The sequence below is a fragment of the Oreochromis aureus genome, linkage group 5 (assembly GCF_013358895.1).
Source record: "Oreochromis aureus strain Israel breed Guangdong linkage group 5, ZZ_aureus, whole genome shotgun sequence".
Lineage (NCBI taxonomy): Eukaryota > Metazoa > Chordata > Actinopteri > Cichliformes > Cichlidae > Oreochromis > Oreochromis aureus.
The window spans coordinates 38,481,034-38,503,728 of NC_052946.1; the positions used below are offsets into that span (position 1 = coordinate 38,481,034).

Here is a 22,695-nt window from a genome sequence, read left to right on the forward strand (position 1 = left end):
ACCGCTTCTCGGTGGCGTTAGCTGCCACAGGACACCTGTTTTTGTCTTTATTTTTTTCGGACGCGCTCCCATGTTGTAACATCATCTAGGTTCAAAAACGCTGCCGTCATGAATGAGGTATGAGGTGGGCTTGTGTTTGTGGTGTGGCTTTACGAGTTGGAAAGAAACTGTTTGATTAATGCCCATCCAGAATTTCTTCACACAAAGTGAAAGTCAGAACAGACGAGACTCAGTGTCAGAGTAAGCAGACGTGTGGGACGGCTGGAATCCATCTTTAGGTTCAAATAGACGTCAGCAGTGGCCAATTTTTAACGCCTTATAAACACGTCCACTGCATTGTCTGGTCACATAAATCAGGTCAGCCGCAGATGTAATGTATAGGTGTCAGTGATACGTCCTGAAACATTCGTGCCTTTCACAGAAGTCATAATTCACACGCTTGTATAAAGAGTCCTATTCAGTGACCTGCAGTGGCAACATTTACAGCTTCTAACTGCTGCTGATTTTTCTTTTTCTAAAAAAGTCCCCAACCCTTCTTTTTTACATTTTCTATCTAAATTTGGGTCTCTACTGTTTCTTAGTCCTAATTTGGTCAATTAAATTAAACCGTGACTCTAAAAGTTAACGATAAAAACAGTTTTGAAAGAAAAAGAGCCACACGCACGTCACTGTGTGTTCATAGTTAGCTAACATGATTTCAGTCATCACCAACACAGAATATTAGACAGTTTAAATTTAAATGATTATGTTTTCCTGAGGACACATTTACATGTTAATATCAAACATGTCGAAAGCTTAAATAACAAAGACTCTGTGTAAATGTGGGTGCATCCCTGTGAGCCAAAAGCTCAACAAGGACGCCACCAAGGATTAATTTGAGCTGTTAATCATGCAAAGCCACCCTAAAAGTAAAAAAAAATACAGTGCTGGTAAAGGTGTAATTGTGCTATCAAATGGTTGTTTAAACCATGGTTTATAGTTAGCGACTCGCTGCAATCCACTTGAAGCACCTGATTTAAAATCTCCCCATAAATCATAGCTTAGCATTATTTAGCCTGGTTATACTGACTCTGTGTTTCCACTGTGATCCAAACCCACATTAGCTCCCAGTTCTTTTCACCATCCAAATGCTCATCATTAAACATTTATCTCTCATTTTTCCAGACATCCTTTTCTTTCATTTATTTTCTTAAAATTAAACTATGCCCTCATTTACATACCCTGTTTAAGAAGAGAAACATTTTTATTTATTTTTAAAATAATTTTCAGTGATTCTCACAGTATCTGCACACTGACCTGTTTTTGGTCTGGCTGTTGCGAGGACAGCCAGGGTCAACAGGATGAATGCACTCAGTTGTCTCATCTTCATCCAAATGATATCGATCTAGCAGATGGGTCGCTCGCAGCTGGGCTCAGATAAATTGGAACAGGATCAAACTGTGAAGAAAAGACGAGCAAGATAGTGCCCACTTTGAGACATAGTCACATACTGCAATGCAATGTTGTCATAAAGCTTTAATGTCTGCAGATGGAAGAGGTTAGGATGGACAGATTAGTCTGCGAGACATCAAACTTGGACACAGGAGATCACTCTTTCCTTCTTTCCCATGCTGACGATCCTCAAACAGGCACGAGCCTCATCAACCACCACCGAGCACACAGCCCACAGCACATACCTCGATTCTTATCTAATCCTTCAAAGTTATTTGTGTGTAATATGTGTGCCTAAACACACACAAATTAGAAATTACCTCTGGAAGACATTCCTAGATCACATCAGACACACTTAATCATTCTTGAGCAACTGAAGTGCTTTGTCCTTTAAGCTTTGTCCTCATTAATACCAAACGCATAACTTCTGTGCTGCGATTCAGGCCTGACGACTCTGTATGACGATGACTGTGACAGATTTTTGAATATAATGTGAATTTAATTGTGAATGGATGTCTAAATTAAAAACCAGCTCCACCTGTGTGGCTCATCATGTTACTTGTATTAGCAGCTGTTGGTCATGTAGATACGTTCTGGATTTCATTACACTATTACTGAATACATACACAACAGGAATGTGTTTTCAGGGGTTCTAATGATGAGGGAGATTATTTCTGAACCACTGCCATGATGCGTACTTGGATGGAGCTTTAAAATGGAAGATTTTCTGGGGGTCTGAGGACAAAAGCAACAAAAAAAAATCATTGGCATCTTCAGTGTTTTCATTAAGAACACAGCAGCTGTCTTATACCTTATATTTTGCAACGTATTCTCCACTCACACAACTGAAAAATGTTTAATCTCTTGAAGCTCATCAGAGTGATTAGAGACTCTGTAAAGTGATAATAATGGCAGTGAAACATTCCAGTCCTGCCCCTTCATAAAACACTCAGCGTAACACACCTGGATGAGGTGCACAGCAATACCTGCTAATCGAAGGCTGCAGGCAGACACACAGAGCCTAATGTGCCTGCAGGCGAGCAGCTCCAGCAGCAGCAGGGGGATAATGATAAAGTCTGGGACGTGTTTATGTTTGAGGCACTGGGTCAATTCAAACAGGCAGCATGAAAGCCACCTCTCTTTCATTTAGGCCCACAGAGAGGGGTCCTTCGGGGGTTTATCGCTGTCTGACTGGCAGCCAGAGACTGCGGTCATCACTGGCTCAGATCAGAGTAATGAGTCAACAGACGTAGCCGAGCACAAAGGCTCTTTTTTCAGTTTGTGTCTCTGTTTGTCTCGTTGCCTTTCCCTCCGTCTCCTCGCCCACTTTCTCTCGTCTCTTTCACTCTCGTCCACATATTTTCACGAGCGTCTCTGCAGCGAAAGTTCAGCCAAACATTTGGAGCACATTTTTCTTGCTTTAATGTTTTCAAGGTTAGCTGGTGGTTATGTCTTTATCATTTTGTCACTGACCTGTGCAGAACGCATCAATCACCTTAGCTTCAGTCCCTCGTATTACACAGATCTCAATTCCTCCTACCTTCAAACAAAGATGATCAAAAGCAATGTTATTTTTCTAATTACTGAAAAATAGTATTCAGTCCATTGTTACAAGTGTGTGAATAAAATGAATGTGGTTGTTATTGAGTTTGAAGTTCAGGCTGTGTCAGACTACAGTCAGATTGTTCCCACTTACACAATATTAGATCCAACTCCTGACATGGTGAAATCCTAATCAGTGTGCTGGTAGTAATTTTAGTGAGTGTGACAAATGTGCACTACTCAAGTCACATAGGGCAGTCTCTACTGTGACGTGATTGAGTTCATGTAGGAAAATGTTTCAAGAAAATGTGTTTTTTTATGGTTTTTATGTAAAGGGACCTATTATGTTAATTTCCACCTCCATATTTCATACTTTATTAGCTTATACTCCCCCTGGGTGGCCTCAGTTTCTCTCCCTTTAAAGGCCCCAGTATACCCGCTGTACTGGTCGCTTCACCTGCCACCAGTAATGTCATCTCAGAGCCGCTTGTATTTGTGCTCAAAGGAACTGCAGGGGTTTTTTTTCAGTAAGTCTTTCATTTTCAAACTGCTCCAACATCTCCCCGTGTATACTCTGAGTCTCTGAGCTTCTTTACTGATGCGCCAATAAAACAGCAGCAGAAACTGTGCAGCACAAGGCGCCAGATAACAAAAAACTAGTTGCTCAACCTGCAGTAACAGGACATCAGGTGAGACGTCAACTTTGCTGTACAGTGCCGCTCACGACGCGTTGTAGGTCAGGTTTAAAGGGGCTCTAAGGCCAATAATCCAGTACTCTTCTAATTGGCTGTCCTTCACAAACAGAACATGTGAACAGCAGGTGGGCGGGGTTTCTACGACTGTGTGTCTGATGTGACTATATTAGAGATAACTGCTTCCTGTGACATCATACAGATCCAAGAGTAGAACAAACTGTCAGAAACCCTGAGTTTCAGTCTGAAGCCTGAACTTTGGCTCATGTGTAATTGAAGCATGTAACACTGTAACAGCACACACCTGCCCAAGTTCCACTGAAGCACCAAAGTTTGAAGATTTTTAAGGTATGAACTGATTTCAGGGTCTGTAAGTGTGTGTGTGTCTGTGACTGTGTATTCATATCTTTGTGGGGACCAAAATTGGAAGATTACTATACTTGTGAGGACTAATAGTTCTTATGGGGACCAAAATCCTGGTCCCCATAAGTTTGAAGGCATTTTCTAGACTCAAAATGTGGTTTTAGTGACAGGGTTACAATTAAGTTATGGTTACGGTAGGATTAGGCATTAATTTTTCATGGTTAGGGTTAGGGTAAGGGGCTAGGGAAAGCATCATGTCAATGGGATGTCCCCACAAGATATGAATACCCGACATGTGTTTGTGTGTGTTGCACAAAGACTTCTCAGTACAGCTTTCTGTACCTACAGGGCAGCAACCAGCCCCCCACCTCCCTTTTCCTGTCTCCCCACTAAACAACAATCTACTGGATCCTGCCGCCGCTCAGCGTGCGCGCTGCAGACACACACACGTATCACAGCTCCGCCTCAGCCTGGGTCACAGAGCAGCATATGTTCTATAATTATCCACAAAGAGAATCTTTCAGCTCAGAGCCAATATTTTCTCGTTAAACATTTCATTGATGGGTTGGTGGTGAAGGCTGCCGCTCGCTGTGACTGCGAGGCTGCTAACAGTGTGTGAGTCTTACTTCGAGCTCCTGTTTCCTTCCATTAGCACAGTAAACAAACTTAAATGGTCTGCTCGCCAACCACTCTTGGAAATTTATTCACTACAATATCTTAACTGTCCACCATGATATCAGTTTTATGAACAGCACATTATATTGTGCAACTACAGCATGACAGTGTAATTTATTTGAATGGGCTTTAAATACAAAATCACATTTAGAAAGGCAGCTAGATGCTTGTGAGGAGCAGTTTGATGCCACATACTGGAGAGTAAATCAACCGTGCAGTTTACTCAGCTACTTGTAACGAGGCAGTCAGAGAGCAGAGATACTGTTGATGTTGGCGTGAAGGTGAGATTACCACGAGAGATGAAACACAAACTGTTTCTTTAAAGTTCTTTTCAAGCTCAGGCAGTAAAAATAAACCTCTGGATTTATCCACGTGTCATTTTTAAGGCTGATATTTAAGAGGGTAAAAGGTCAAACTCATAAATGTCATAATATGATCGTCAGCTGTGTTTAAGGACAGTCCATCTCCAAATCATCTGCACTATTTAAGTTTGGGTTTCTCTGGTTTGGAGATTTCAGTGGAGAGGACGTTTGCGTTGTTTTGAATCTGAGGGAACCAGATAGCATTCACCTCATGATGGTTAAAACTCCAATAACACATTTAAAAAACACTTTCAAAAAGTATGATCCCATTACAACCCTTGTTACACATTCTTCATGTGGGGACTATTTTCTTTCTACGGTCTACATCCATCAGTGAAAAACCTCAAATAGCTAAAATTAAAGCTCAGCTCTATCGATCCTGTTACATACAAACACATTATTGTTGCCATTGCTTTCAGTAAATTCTGTAAATTGATTAGTAAATCCATAATGAGTCGTGTCATCATCAGATGAATGCTGTGGAATATAATGTCTAATTATCTGTGATTGTAGTGATGTAACCTCCACTACACCGGTAAACACCAAAGTACTTACATAATTTTCACTGCTACTGTCTAAAGAATCAGTTTTATGTCTGAGGCTCCATTTCCACATTTTTGCAGATTTCTTAGCTTCCCATCAGCTCGTCTGACGCCATGGACACGTCTGTGCTGTTACCGAACAAAGTCAAAGCACAGACGATCACAGACACACTTAGACAACAGCACATTATCAGGCCTGGGTTTCCTGTTAGTGCTGCTCCCTCTGGGAGACGAACATGTTGATGCATTTTCCTGCTTTCCCTGCACTCTTCCCTGATGTCCACTCACACTGAAGGCAGTGGACAGAAGGAACTCTCACCTGACACGAGCATTGCTTCAGCATCTGCAGAACACATTTACAGGAAGCTTAAGCTGCATTAGGCCTGGTGGTGATCAGAATTATCACGTTACTGAAGGAAAGCCTTGTAACAAATCAATTATTGGCTAAACTGATTATTTTCTGAATTAATTCATTTTTTGATTAACTGACTAATCGTTTAACTGAGAAGCAGTTTCTTTTTGGCTGTTGTTTATCTGCCTTGATTAAAACTCATCTCCAGTTTTTTAACCCAAATAAAGTGACTTTATCTTTAAATAAGAGTAAACTGAAATAAAAATCTCATCCATGAGCTGTACTCAGAGTTTCAGACTTGTGGGAAAAGGTTCCTTTTCTCTGCCTCTCAGAATATTTTTGCATCATTTTTGAAGAATTTAATATTTGGTAAAACAAGTTTTATAAAACATAAGAATAATAGATTTGGACAGTGGACCTAGGCTGGCCATGTCCGTGTGCACGCAGAGCCAAGACAGAATGAGCAGGATCCCAGCACATTTCAGTCAAAACACTGAATATTTTTCATCTTGTTTTGGATCCATTCTTCTCCATCTGTCCCTCGCTGCTCAACTGAGGCTGACAAATGTGACTTCAAACTGTTCATCTGGCATCTCACATCACCAACCAGCACAAAGCCCTTTCACAGGATTTTTACAAAGCTGGCAGTTTCAGCATTGGTCAGAGCTGGCAGTAAATCATAGGAGCTGTAGCATGTGTTTTTGGTCCGGTCACTGCTGACAGATGGAAAGCACAGGCATCTTGTTGACTCCTGTTGTTTGTTTTTGTTGGTCTTTAATGTTCTTTGCAGACGTTATCACTGATTGTGAAACACAGAGACGCTGCACGAAACGTCAGACTCACACATGAAGGTATTTACATGTAAACATGAATTTCTACAACTCTGAGGGTACAAACCCAAAACACAGATTTGCTTATTCATCCTGTTATAATAAAGGTAGGTAAACAAATTGGAAATGAGTTGGGATTTTTATTAAAAGATTGATAGCACTCAAATCTGTGTGAGGACATGAAGTCAGTACATGGTAAGCTTTGCATGAAAGACTGCACACGCTCTCTAAAGGTTGACGATTTAAATATTGTATCTTGTTGTAGAATGTCAGGAGGACTTGGGGAGGACTCGTATGAGGACATGAGGTGTATGATAGCAGTGGCAGATGGGTTTAAGGTGGGGGTGGGATTATATCAGGGAGCTGCTCTGAGCTCGTTTTTATTTGCAGTGGTGATGGACAGGCTGACAGATGAGGTCAGGCAGGACTCTCTGTGGATGATGATGTTTGCAGATGACACAGTGATTTGTAGTGAGAGTAGGGAGCAGGTGGAGGAGAGCCTGGAGAGGTGGAGGTGTGTGCTGGAGAGAGAAGAATCCTAAAGCTAAATGCTATTTGATGAAAAATGAAAGGTTTTGTGGATTTCTTCTGTTCACAGTTTCCTTAAAAATGATCTGCTGCTACAAATGCTCACTCATTAACAGAGGGTGTTTTTCTCATGTTATGAAGGTGATACAGTTTCTTGTACTGCCAGCACGGCTGATTTACAGATTGTAGATAACAACCCTTCTCAATGACTTTCATGTTCCTCAAATAAATTGAGGCAATGTTACCTTGAAAATCGCTCGTTGTTGTGTCTTTGTTTCTAAAAAGAACTTCCTGAGGGGTTTTCCTTTTTATATATGACTCTTTTAATGTTTGGTGCTTTTTTCTGACTGAAAACCTTCTTCCCCACATGTTAAAGTATAAATAAGAGCGAAGAAAAAGCAGTTTGCATTTTTGACTAACTGAATGAATTAATGAAAACCTGATGTTAGATAAATGTAAAAAAAAATCAGCCTGCATGTACCTGCAGTGTTTGCTGAAGAGAAAGGTGTGTATGAGAAACCTGCAGTTTGGTAACAGGTGATTATCTCCTTATCCACACACACACACACACACACACACACACACATACGTGTTTTCGTGAAATATCAGGACCTATGACAAAAATGTGACAAATGGGAACGTGCCTTTCTGAAGGTCCTAGAGGCATGGGAATCACACAAAGTTTGACCCATGCTTCCAGGAACACGCCCATCTGTTGAGATTTTGGCTAGGGTGAAATTTTGGTCAAACCTGAATTTAATGCTACTTGTGAGGACACTGTCAGGTTTATGTGACTTATGAGTACCATAAGGTCACACACTGATATTTCATGTTTAGGTGAATTGTGAAGCCCATGGAAACACATAATTTTCAAGTATATATGACTTATAAGGACCAGGTAAGGGTAGGTTCTGTATTTTTAAGCTTGGCTCCTTTTGAGATTACAATATAATAGGCATGGATGCACAATAGTAATGCTCACCAGTCGGGTAACTTCTGACAGAAATATCAGACATTTATGTGTTAATAAAACAGTAAATATGAGCTGTGTAGAGACTTAAAAAAAGACATAGGTCAAATGTGGTCAGTCTACTTTTTAAGTCTTAATATTGTAATGCATTAATTCATTTTGTAGTGAATGTTCATGTCAATAAAAACGTGGAACATTATCTGCCTTTCTTATCATTTAATTGAAAAAGCACCCAGCATAAACCACAGATTTATGAGTAAGAACAATGCAATACAGAAAACTACAATATTGACATAACTGTGGAAGCAACAAAGTATCTCTCTTGGTTGTTTCTTTTTTTCCTTGCATCTTTCTTTTAATGCAATGATCCTGTTGTGGATGTAGTACTTTATGGCAACCCAGTCTCTGCCTTTACGAGCTGCCGGCTCTGCTTGGAAGCAGCAGTCACATTCCTTTTACCTGGTACTTTGCAGCAACCTTTACTTCATCATTTGTCCACTTGCTTCTCACCTTCCCAGCTGTCATAAATGGAAACAAAAGAAAATATCTTAATGTGAATGCAAGAAAAGATAGAAAATATTCTAGTTTATAGTTTATAATGTGAATACAAAATGTTCTTAAACCTTGCTTTCTACTGGAGCACTTTAAAGGAGCAATGTAACACAAACTAGAGTTGTTGGTTCTACCAATTGAGAAAGGCTACAAAAACACATTCATGTCCTTCACAGCTTAAAACAATATGAGGACAATGTAACACAAAAACACAAAAATATCAAATTTAGTAGGAATAAATATCAAGCTGATGCTTTAAAGGGAAAGTTAGAACTAACAAATGGTACGCCAATTTCTTTCTCCTAAGATCTTCACAAAGAAGTAAAGCTAATGTTGATTTTGGGAAACTTTGACTCAAACTGATTGTTTTAATACAATCAAAGTGCATTTAATTTATGCACTAGGCCCAACTGACACATAAACTTGATTACTAAATACAAAAACATGATGTGTAACCTGTTGGAAGAATGAAGTGGGTATGTCACTCACCAATTGGTCTGTATGAGGCTGAGACAGGACCTCAGCACTTGGTGTCTGCAACAAAAGACAACAATATAACGTCAGAAACATTCTCTAGTATAAATCCCGACTAGATGATCAACTACAGATCATATTTGTAGCAGTGAACATTATTCACAGAAGGATCCGACTTCCTTATACAAGATTCTATAGAAACTTAACACTGTACAGTTCTGCTACCAACAATATGAGGACAGTGTAACACACACTAGAGTTGTTGGTCCAACCACATGAGGAAGGCAACTGAAACACACTCATGTCCTTCACAGCTTAAAACAATATGAGGACATTGTAACACACACTACAATCACTGGTCCTACCATATGAGGACTTCTTCTTAAACACACTCATGTCCTTCACAGCTTAAAACAATATGAGGACAGTGTAACACACACACTACAATCACTGGTCCTACCACATGAGGACTTCTACTTAAACACACTCATGTCCTTCACAGCTTAAAACAATATGAGGACATGACGACTGAACACATGTAGAGTTCATGTTCCTGACTTCTAACTTCTCCTGCTGTTGTCAATAAAAGCTCTAAACCCAACACTGATGTAAAGCCATCTATTTCCCCAGAAATTAAATCATGTAAACTGATCAGCGGGAGGTTAAATGGACAAAAACATGTGTAAAAGGACAAAAATATCAAATGTAGTCAGAATAAAGATCAAGCTGATGCTTTAAGGGTAAGTTTGGACTAACAAATGGTATAGACCAGGGTGCCCAATCCCAGTCTCGAGAGCTACTGCCCTGCAGCTTTTAGATGCGTCCTTGTTTGAGCACACCTGAATCAAATGAATGGCTCGTTATCAGGCCTTTGCCAGACTTGATGGCATGCCGAATTGGTAATCCAACTATTTGATTCAGCTGTGTTGGAGTAGGGATGCATCTAAAAGCTGCAGGACAGTAGCTCTCGAGGACTGGGATTGGGCACCCTGGTATAGACAATTACTTTCTCCTAATGCTAATGTTGATTTTGGTTAACTTTGACTGAAACTGATTGTTTTAATACAATTAAAGTACATTTCATTTATGCACTAGGCCCATCTGACACATATACTTGATACCAAATACAAAAATATGATGTGTAACCTGTTGGAAGAATGAAGTGGGTAAGTCACTCACCGATTGGTCTGTATGAGGCTGAGACAGGACCTCAGCACTTGGTGTCTGCAACAAAAGACAACAATATAACGTCAGAAACATTCTCTAGTATAAACCCGACTAGATGATCAACTACAGATCATATTTGTAGCAGTGAACATTATTACAGAAGGATCCGACTTCCTTATACCAGATTCTAAAGAAACTTAACACTGTACAGTTCTGCTACCAACAATATGAGGACAGTGTAACACACACTAGAGTTGTTGATCCAACCACATGAAGAAGGCAACTGAAACACACTCATGTCCTTCACAGCTTAAAACAATATGAGGACAGTGTAACACACACTACAATCACTGGTCCTACCATATGAGGACTTCTACTTAAACACACTCATGTCCTTCACAGCTTAAAACAATATGAGGACATTGTAACACACACTACAATCACTGGTCCTACCATATGAGGACTTCTTCTTAAACACACTCATGTCCTTCACAGCTTAAAACAATATGAGGACATGACGACTGAACACATGTAGAGTTCATGTTCCTGACTTCTAACTTCTCCTGCTGTTGTCAATAAAAGCTCTAAACCCAACACTGATGTAAAGCCATCTATTTCCCCAGAAATTAAATCATGTAAACTGATCGGCGGGAGGTTAAATGGACAAAACGTAAAAGGACAAAATATCAAATGTAGTCAGAATAAAGATCAAGCTGATGCTTTAAGGGAAAGTTTGGACTAACAAATGGTATAGACAATTGCTTTCTCCTAATACTAATGTTGATTTTGGGAAACTTTTCCTCAAACTGATTGTATTAAAACAATCAAAGTGCATTTCATTTATGCACTAGGCCCAACTGGCACATATACTTGATACCAAATACAAAAACATGATGTGTAACCTGTTGGAAGAATGAAGTGGGTATGTCACTCACCGATTGGTCTGTATGAGGCTGAGACAGGACCTCAGCACTTGGTGTCTGCAACAAAAGACAACAATATAACGTCAGAAACATTCTCTAGGATAAACCCGACTAGATAATTAACTACAGATCATATTTGTAGCAGTGAACATTATTACAGAAGGATCCGACTTCCTTATACCAGATTCTAAAGAAACTTAACACTGTACAGTTCTGCTACCAACAATATGAGGACAGTGTAACACACACACTACAATCACTGGTCCTACCATATGAGGACTTCTACTTAAACACACTCATGTCCTTCACAGCTTAAAACAATATGAGGACATGACGACTGAACACATGTAGAGTTCATGTTCCTGACTTCTAACTTCTCCTGCTGTTGTCAATAAAAGCTCTAAACCCAACACTGATGTAAAGCCATCTATTTCCCCAGAAATTAAATCATGTAAACTGATCAGCGGGAGGTTAAATGGACAAAAACGTAAAAGGACAAAATATCAAATGTAGTCAGAATAAAGATCAAGTTGATGCTTAAAGGGAAAGTTTGGACTAACAAATGGTATAGACAATTACTTTCTCCTAATGCTAATGTTGATTTTGGTTAACTTTGACTGAAACTGATTGTTTTAATACAATTAAAGTGCATTTCATTTATGCACTAGGCCCATCTGACACATATACTTGATACCAAATACAAAAATATGATGTGTAACCTGTTGGAAGAATGAAGTGGGTAAGTCACTCACCGATTGGTCTGTATGAGGCTGAGACAGGACCTCAGCACTTGGTGTCTGCAACAAAAGACAACAATATAACGTCAGAAACATTCTCTAGTATAAATCCCAACTAGATGATCAACTACAGATCATATTTGTAGCAGTGAACATTATTACAGAAGGATCCGACTTCCTTATACCAGATTCTAAAGAAACTTAACACTGTACAGTTCTGCTACCAACAATATGAGGACAGTGTAACACACACTAGAGTTGTTGGTCCAACCACATGAAGAAGGCAACTGAAACACACTCATGTCCTTCACAGCTTAAAACAATATGAGGACAGTGTAACACACACTACAATCACTGGTCCTACCATATGAGGACTTCTACTTAAACACACTCATGTCCTTCACAGCTTAAAACAATATGAGGACATGACGACTGAACACATGTAGAGTTCATGTTCCTGACTTCTAACTTCTCCTGCTGTTGTCAATAAAAGCTCTAAACCCAACACTGATGTAAAGCCATCTATTTCCCCAGAAATTAAATCATGTAAACTGATCAGCGGGAGGTTAAATGGACAAAAACATGTGTAAAGGACAAAAATATCAAATGTAGTCAGAATAAAGATCACGCTGATGCTTTAAGGGAAAGTTTGGACTAACAAATGGTATAGACAATTACTTTCTCCTAATGCTAATGTTGATTTTGGTTAACTTTGACTGAAACTGATTGTTTTAATACAATCAAAGTGCATTTCATTTATGCACTAGGCCCAACTGGCACATATACTTGATACCAAATACAAAAACATGATGTGTAACCTGTTGGAAGAATGAAGTGGGTATGTCACTCACCAATTGGTCTGTATGAGGCTGAGACAGGACCTCAGCACTTGGTGTCTGCAACAAAAGACAACAATATAACGTCAGAAACATTCTCTAGGATAAATCCCGACTAGATAATTAACTACAGATCATATTTGTAGCAGTGAACATTATTACAGAAGGATCCGACTTCCTTATACCAGATTCTAAAGAAACTTAACACTGTACAGTTCTGCTACCAACAATATGAGGACAGTGTAACACACACTAGAGTTGTTGGTCCAACCACATGAAGAAGGCAACTGAAACACACTCATGTCCTTCACAGCTTAAAACAATATGAGGACATGACGACTGAACACATGTAGAGTTCATGTTCCTGACTTCTAACTTCTCCTGCTGTTGTCAATAAAAGCTCTAAACCCAACACTGATGTAAAGCCATCTATTTCCCCAGAAATTAAATCATGTAAACTGATCAGCAGGAGGTTAAATGGACAAAAACATGTGTAAAAGGACAAAAATATCAAATGTAGTCAGAATAAAGATCAAGCTGATGCTTAAAGGGAAAGTTTGGACCAACAAATGGTATAGACAATTACTTTCTCCTAATGCTAATGTTGATTTTGGTTAACTTTGACTGAAACTGATTGTTTTAATACAATTAAAGTGCATTTCATTTATGCACTAGGCCCATCTGACACATATACTTGATACCAAATACAAAAACATGATGTGTAACCTGTTGGAAGAATGAAGTGGGTAAGTCACTCACCGATTGGTCTGTATGAGGCTGAGACAGGACCTCAGCACTTGGTGTCTGCAACAAAAGACAATATAACGTCAGAAACATTCTCTAGTATAAATCCCGACTAGATGATCAACTACAGATCATATTTGTAGCAGTGAACATTATTCACAGAAGGATCTGACTTCCTTATACCAGATTCTATAGAAACTTAACACTGTACAGTTCTGCTACACACAATATGAGGACAGTGTAACACACACTAGAGTTGTTGGTCCAACCACATGAAGAAGGCAACTGAAACACACTCATGTCCTTCACAGCTTAAAACAATATGAGGACATGACGACTGAACACATGTAGAGTTCATGTTCCTGACTTCTAACTTCTCCTGCTGTTGTCAATAAAAGCTCTAAACCCAACACTGATGTAAAGCCATCTATTTCCCCAGAAATTAAATCATGTAAACTGATCAGAAGGAGGTTAAATGGACAAAACATGTGTAAAAGGACAAAAATATCAAATGTAGTCAGAATAAAGATCACGCTGATGCTTAAAAGGAAAGTTTGGACTAACAAATGGTATAGACAATTACTTTCTCCTAATGCTAATGTTGATTTTGGTTAACTTTGACTGAAACTGATTGTTTTAATACAATTAAAGTGCATTTAATTTATGCACTAGGCCCATCTGACACATATACTTGATACCAAATACAAAAACATGATGTGTAACCTGTTGGAAGAATGAAGTGGGTAAGTCACTCACCGATTGGTCTGTATGAGGCTGAGACAGGACCTCAGCACTTGGTGTCTGCAACAAAAGACAACAATATAACGTCAGAAACATTCTCTAGTATAAATCCCGACTAGATAATTAACTACAGATCATATTTGTAGCAGTGAACATTATTACAGAAGGATCCGACTTCCTTATACCAGATTCTAAAGAAACTTAACACTGTACAGTTCTGCTACCAACAATATGAGGACAGTGTAACACACACTAGAGTTGTTGGTCCAACCACATGAGGAAGGCAACTGAAACACACTCATGTCCTTCACAGCTTAAAACAATATGAGGACAGTGTAACACACACTACAATCACTGGTCCTACCATATGAGGACTTCTTCTTAAACACACTCATGTCCTTCACAGCTTAAAACAATATGAGGACATGACGACTGAACACATGTAGAGTTCATGTTCCTGACTTCTAACTTCTTCTGCTGTTGTCAATAAAAGCTCCAAACCCAACACTGATTTAAAGGCATCTATTTCCCCAGAAATTAAATCATGTAAACTGATCAGCGGGAGGTTAAATGGACAAAAACATGTGTAAAAGGACAAAATATCAAATGTAGTCAGAATAAAGATCACGCTGATGCTTTAAGGAAAGTTTGGACTAACAAATGGTATAGACAATTACTTTCTCCTAATGCTAATGTTGATTTTGGTTAACTTTGACTGAAACTGATTGTTTTAATACAATTAAAGTGCATTTCATTTATGCACTAGGCCCATCTGACACATATACTTGATACCAAATACAAAAATATGATGTGTAACCTGTTGGAAGAATGAAGTGGGTAAGTCACTCACCGATTGGTCTGTATGAGGCTGAGACAGGACCTCAGCACTTGGTGTCTGCAACAAAAGACAACAATATAACGTCAGAAACATTCTCTAGGATAAATCCCGACTAGATAATTAACTACAGATCATATTTGTAGCAGTGAACATTATTACAGAAGGATCCGACTTCCTTATACCAGATTCTAAAGAAACTTAACACTGTACAGTTCTGCTACCAACAATATGAGGACAGTGTAACACACACTAGAGTTGTTGGTCCAACCACATGAAGAAGGCAACTGAAACACACTCATGTCCTTCACAGCTTAAAACAATATGAGGACATGACGACTGAACACATGTAGAGTTCATGTTCCTGACTTCTAACTTCTCCTGCTGTTGTCAATAAAAGCTCTAAACCCAACACTGATGTAAAGCCATCTATTTCCCCAGAAATTAAATCATGTAAACTGATCAGCAGGAGGTTAAATGGACAAAAACATGTGTAAAAGGACAAAAATATCAAATGTAGTCAGAATAAAGATCAAGTTGATGCTTAAAGGGAAAGTTTGGACTAACAAATGGTATAGACAATTACTTTCTCCTAATGCTAATGTTGATTTTGGTTAACTTTGACTGAAACTGATTGTTTTAATACAATTAAAGTGCATTTCATTTATGCACTAGGCCCATCTGACACATATACTTGATACCAAATACAAAAACATGATGTGTAACCTGTTGGAAGAATGAAGTGGGTAAGTCACTCACCGATTGGTCTGTATGAGGCTGAGACAGGACCTCAGCACTTGGTGTCTGCAACAAAAGACAATATAACGTCAGAAACATTCTCTAGTATAAATCCCGACTAGATGATCAACTACAGATCATATTTGTAGCAGTGAACATTATTCACAGAAGGATCTGACTTCCTTATACCAGATTCTATAGAAACTTAACACTGTACAGTTCTGCTACACACAATATGAGGACAGTGTAACACACACTAGAGTTGTTGGTCCAACCACATGAAGAAGGCAACTGAAACACACTCATGTCCTTCACAGCTTAAAACAATATGAGGACATGACGACTGAACACATGTAGAGTTCATGTTCCTGACTTCTAACTTCTCCTGCTGTTGTCAATAAAAGCTCTAAACCCAACACTGATGTAAAGCCATCTATTTCCCCAGAAATTAAATCATGTAAACTGATCAGCGGGAGGTTAAATGGACAAAACATGTGTAAAAGGACAAAAATATCAAATGTAGTCAGAATAAAGATCAAGCTGATGCTTAAAGGGAAAGTTTGGACTAACAAATGGTATAGACAATTACTTTCTCCTAATGCTAATGTTGATTTTGGTTAACTTTGACTGAAACTGATTGTTTTAATACAATTAAAGTGCATTTCATTTATGCACTAGGCCCATCTGACACATATACTTGATACCAAATACAAAAACATGATGTGTAACCTGTTGGAAGAATGAAGTGGGTATGTCACTCACCGATTGGTCTGTATGAGGCTGAGACAGGACCTCAGCACTTGGTGTCTGCAACAAAAGACAACAATATAACGTCAGAAACATTCTCTAGTATAAATCCCGACTAGATGATCAACTACAGATCATATTTGTAGCAGTGAACATTATTACAGAAGGATCCGACTTCCTTATACCAGATTCTAAAGAAACTTAACACTGTACAGTTCTGCTACCAACAATATGAGGACAGTGTAACACACACTAGAGTTGTTGGTCCAACCACATGAGGAAGGCAACTGAAACACACTCATGTCCTTCACAGCTTAAAACAATATGAGGACAGTGTAACACACACTACAATCACTGGTCCTACCATATGAGGACTTCTTCTTAAACACACTCATGTCCTTCACAGCTTAAAACAATATGAGGACATGACGACTGAACACATGTAGAGTTCATGTTCCTGACTTCTAACTTCTTCTGCTGTTGTCAATAAAAGCTCCAAACCCAACACTGATTTAAAGGCATCTATTTCCCCAGAAATTAAATCATGTAAACTGATCAGCGGAGGTTAAATGGACAAAAACATGTGTAAAAGGACAAAATATCAAATGTAGTCAGAATAAAGATCACGCTGATGCTTTACGGAAAGTTTGGACTAACAAATGGTATAGACAATTACTTTCTCCTAATGCTAATGTTGATTTTGGTTAACTTTGACTGAAACTGATTGTTTTAATACAATTAAAGTGCATTTCATTTATGCACTAGGCCCATCTGACACATATACTTGATACCAAATACAAAAAAATATGATGTGTAACCTGTTGGAAGAATGAAGTGGTAAGTATGAGGCTGAGACAGGACCTCAGCACTTGGTGTCTGCAACAAAAGACAACAATATAACGTCAGAAACATTCTCTAGTATAAATCCCGACTAGATAATTAACTACAGATCATATTTGTATCAGTGAACATTATTACAGAAGGATCCGACTTCCTTATACCAGATTCTAAAGAAACTTAACACTGTACAGTTCTGCTACCCACAATATGAGGACAGTGTAACACACACTAGAGTTGTTGATCCAACCACATGAGGAAGGCAACTGAAACACACTCATGTCCTTCACAGCTTAAAACAATATGAGGACAGTGTAACACACACACTACAATCACTGGTCCTACCATATGAGGACTTCTACTTTCCTGTTGGAGGTTGAGACAGGATGGAAGGAGAGCAGGGAAGTAGCTGGCACAAATGATTCTATTGACACAACAGGTCAGTGAGATTAATGAACTGAACACAACAGACTCTTTCAAAATAAAACAGGAAAATGGCATGAAAATACAAACGTTGTAATATACAACCCTAACATAAACTCCTTAAAACAATGTTAATAACGTTAAGCCAAACTCAACTAACCCGCCACTAAACATAAGAAACTCAAAACCTTAGAATAACGTCAGAAACGCTGGGCCAGAGACCCAGACCCTATTGGTTTGTGCTAAATACGAAAACATTATTATTAACATTTAAATCCCCCAAACATATCTTGTGTTGAAAAAAAAATGTGTGTTGCAGTTAGCTACACTTAAAAGAGCTTAGACTGACTGTCTGTGCAGTTGAAGATGCAGAGCACGTGCAAGGCCACAGGTCCCTTTAACTCCAGTGGGAATTTAAAAACAGTTAAATTAAACTTCTAATATCTATTGTTGAAGATAAATCTTAAGTAATTTTTTAGCATTTATCATCATTCATCACACAGTTTGTTCAAATCGATTGTGTATTGTTTTAGTTCCGTTTAACTAGCGTTAATTAGCTTGTTAAACATACAACTTTACCTTGCTAAATGTGCGTCGAGTCATGGATATCAAAGGTAAATACATACGTCAAGACAAATCTCTGCTGAGTGCTGAAGGTCCCGGATGTGCAGTTCACTCAGAGCTCCGGCGAGTTTGTATCTTGCCGTGACCAGCAGCTCTTTGGTTGAGGCTTTCGAACAATCAGATGCAGCGTTACTCACTTGTTGTCCAATCACAGACGTCGTTCTATGCTCCACTGACGAAATGCCGCATCCTCTCACCAGCCACGGGCTCTCCTCGTCCATTTAACAACAAAACACAGCAACACTCGCTGTATTTGAGGTAGGAACACTTGAGAAGTGTCACAGTGTTTTGCAAACTGCTGTTACAGTTAATTTCGTTCCGTTAATTTGTTTGGTTCCTATTCTTAAGTAACACTTAAATACACATGTGGTTAGCTTGCTGGTCTAGTTTAAGTTAGCATGGGCATGCTGTTCACTGATGGAGTAATGCCAAAATTGGCCTGATATTGTCAGTGTGTTATCATAAACATGTCCTAATTTGTCATGAAAAGAAGAGCAGTACCCCTAGACCCTCAAGTGAAAATACAGATAATAGATAAGCAATTTAAGAAAATAAGTATAATGTGTATAATAAATGATTTTACTGTCACTTTCCTGGGTTTGTTGACCCAGCATTTTAAGTTTTAGTTTGTTTGGATGTCGATGTTTATTTATAAGTTCTTTAGGTTAGCTAAGTTCATTTGTTTATTAGATTACCCTTGTGATGTCTGTTTTATTGTGAAAGTCCTTGTCCTATATGCAGTGAGTCTAGTTTTGTTTCCCCTTGTCTTGTTAGGTCTGATTTGTCCCAGCTGTTCCTCATCCCCTCATTGTCTCTCTGTGTACTTACAAGGGCTTGCAAAAGTATTCGTCCCCCTTTTCCACATTTTGTCACATTACTGCCACAAACATGAATCAATTTTAATGGAATCCAATTTCAGCAAAAGGTGGTTCTACAAAGTATTGACTCAGGGGCTGAATAATTACACACACCCCTTTTCAGTTATTTATTTGTAAAAATGTTTGGAATCATGTATGATTTTCATTCCACTTCTCACGTGTAGACCACTTTGTATTGGTCTTTCAATGCGAGTCCAATAAAATTGATTCATGTTTGTGGCAGTAATGTGACAAAATGTGGAAAAGTTCAAGGGGCCGAATACTTTTGCAAGCCACTGTAAGTCCTGTCCTCATTTGTTCAGTGTCAGGTCATCTGTTGTCTTTGGTGCCACGTTTCCATGTTCCAGGTATGTTTGTATCCATGTCAGGTTTCATGGTTTGTCCCCAGGTTAGGTTATTGTTTAGCTTCACTTCTGCCTTTTGTTTTGTAATCTTTTAATTCAATTAAATTCAATTTTATTTATATAGCACCAAATCACAACAACAATCGCCTCAAGGCGCTTTATATTGTACAGTAGATCGCACAATAATAGATACAGAGGAAAAACCCAACAATCATACGACCACCTATGAGCAAGAACTTTGGCGACAGTGCGAAGGAAAAACTCCCTTTAACAGGAAGAAACCTCCAGCAGAACCAGGCTCAGGGAGGGCGGGGCCATCTGCTGTGATTGGTTGGGGTGAGAGAAGGAAGACAGGATAAAGACATGCTGTGGATTAATAACAAGTATGATTCAGTGCAGAGAGGTCTATTAACACATAGTGAGTGAGAAAGGTGACTGGAAAGGAAAAACTCAGTGCATCATGGGAATCCCGGCAGCTCACGTTCACTGCAGCACAACTAAGGGAGGATTCAGGGTCACCTGATCCTGCCCTAACTATATGCTTTAGCAAAAGGAAAGTTTGAAGCCTAATCTTAAAAGTAGAGATAGTGTCTGTCTCCGAATCCAAACTGGAAGCTGGTTCTGCCTATTTTACCAGCCTTAATAAACAGCTTGCTTTCTGTTAATATTAAAATTTTCTTTCACGTTCCTTTGTGTCTGCATTTTGGGTCCATTCCTCAAATTCATACATGTGTCTAACTGTTTTTTCCCCACTGGCGACACACCGTCGGGGTCAAACTCTGGTAATTGGTGATTCTGTTCTCAGACATGTGAAGCTAGAGACACCGCAACCATAGTTAATTGTCTTCCAGGGGCCAGAGCAGGCGACATTGAAGGAAATTTAAAACTGCTGGCTAAGTGTAGTGAAGTAGATTCTGGGGTAGGATTTTACATGATGTCCACAAACGCACCACTAACATCCACACCTTCCCAGTTGACAATTAGCAGGCTTATAAGAAACAGCTGCGCTTCACTACCAGAAGGAGTCATTTGGTAGTCTTGTCCATCCAAGGTGGCTGCGAGCATTAGGCAGTTAAGCGCTGCAGATCTCTCCAGGAAAGTTACTCAGTTTAGTATTGCCCTTTAGAGAGTGGTAAGTGGGACTCTTGTGTTCATCATAACGTGGCATAGTAGGGTGGACTTTGACAACTGTTTCCTCTCTTTTGTTGCAGGCTTGCACTATACTACTGCTGTCTTGTCATATGCTGTTTTGTTTGTTACGCAATGCTTTTATAACAAACAGTAATTTGGGGTGTATTTGTTTTATGTAGATCTTTTACTAATCTGTTTAATGTTTTATGCTTTCTTTTATTGCTTTAGTGGAGGTGTGGCTGCTTGTTGAGGGGCTAGGCACGTGAGGTGGAATCCTCCCGATGCATGCGAGTGTACACACCGGGCATAGGTAGATTGCACCGCTTAGTGTGAGTGAGGTCTGCAGTGAAATCACATGGGTGAGTAATTGGTGGCACCCTTGGGCACTCCTCCTGTAGGTTGCCTCCTCAAGTGGCCGGTCTCCACCATTTTGTTTAGTTGCTCTTTTATCATGTTGTGATTGTTTTTAGGGTAGCATCGTGGTAGGGAGTCTGGTCGTTTTAATTAACTATTTTGCCGTCTCAACCCTGCTACCTTAGGTGCCTCTTTGATTTTATAATTCTATGTTTTAGTAGTTCTTCTTAATAAACCTTGATTTGTAAAATTCACCTGCCTCACCTTTGCCGTTAATAACAAGTCTGTGGGCTTTGGTTGCCAGTGTAACACTTACATTGGCTAGAGATATCTTTCCTGGGTGTAACTCCCTCCCCAGGTGGCGTTGTCAACATCTTAGTTACCGTCCCGGTTATTCCTCATTCGCGCCACCACATAAGGGTAAACGTAAATTCAGTAAAATCATAATTCACATCGGCAGTAATGACACCCAGTTACGCCAATCGGAGGTCACTGAAATCAATATCGAATCAGTGTGTAACTTTGCCAAAACAATGTTGACTCTGTAGTTTTCTCTGGTCCCTCCCCAATCAGACCAGGAGTGACCTGTTTAGCTGCATTTCTCCTTAAATTGCTGTCTGTGTTGTCCCAGAAATGATGTCGGCTTCATAGATAATTGGCAAAGCTTCTGGAGGAAACCTGGTCTTGTTAGGAGAGACGGCATCCATCCCACTTTGGATGGAGCAGCTCTCATTTCTAGAAATATGGACAAATTTATTAAAGCCCCAAAATATGACTATCCAGAGTTGGGACCAAGAAGCAGAGTTGCAGTCTTACACGCCTCTCTGCAGCTTCTCTCCTCCTGCTACCCCCCAAAACCCATCTCCACTGAGACCGTGTCAGCTCCCAAACAGACAAAACAAACTAAAACCAGCAAAAACAATTTAAACATAAAAAAATCAAAAAGAAAGAACAATACAGTATCCACATCTGAACCAAAGAGTAAAACATTGTGGATTATTAAATATTAGGGCGCTCTCCTCCAAGTCTGTTAGTACATGACTTAATAATTGATCAACAAATCGATTTACTCTGCCTTACAGAAACCTGGTTGCAGTCGGATGATTATGTTAGTTAAAATGAATCAACACCCCGAGTAATTCTAACTACCAGAAATCGCAAAGCACAGGCGGAGGGGCGGTGTGGCAGCAATTTTTCACACCAGCCTATTAATTAACGAAAGACCAAGACAGACTTTTAATTCATTTGAAAGCCTGATGCTTAGCCTCGTCCACCCCAGCTGTAAAACTCAGAAACCAGTCTTACTTGTTATCATCTATCGTC

The 22,695-nt window shown here is 39.3% G+C and overlaps 1 protein-coding gene across 1 annotated transcript in view; it reads right to left on the reverse strand.

Annotated features, from left to right (window-relative positions):
* Nucleotides 1–22,695, reverse strand: part of LOC120440348 (matrilin-2-like) — a 41,680-nt gene that overhangs the window by 10,869 nt on the left and 8,116 nt on the right. Inside the window, exon 2 of the mRNA XM_039612679.1 lies at nt 1,297–1,437. Coding sequence (XP_039468613.1) covers nt 1,297–1,369 — 73 coding nt within the window. The 5' untranslated portion in view covers nt 1,370–1,437. The remainder of the gene's footprint in view (nt 1–1,296; nt 1,438–22,695) is intronic.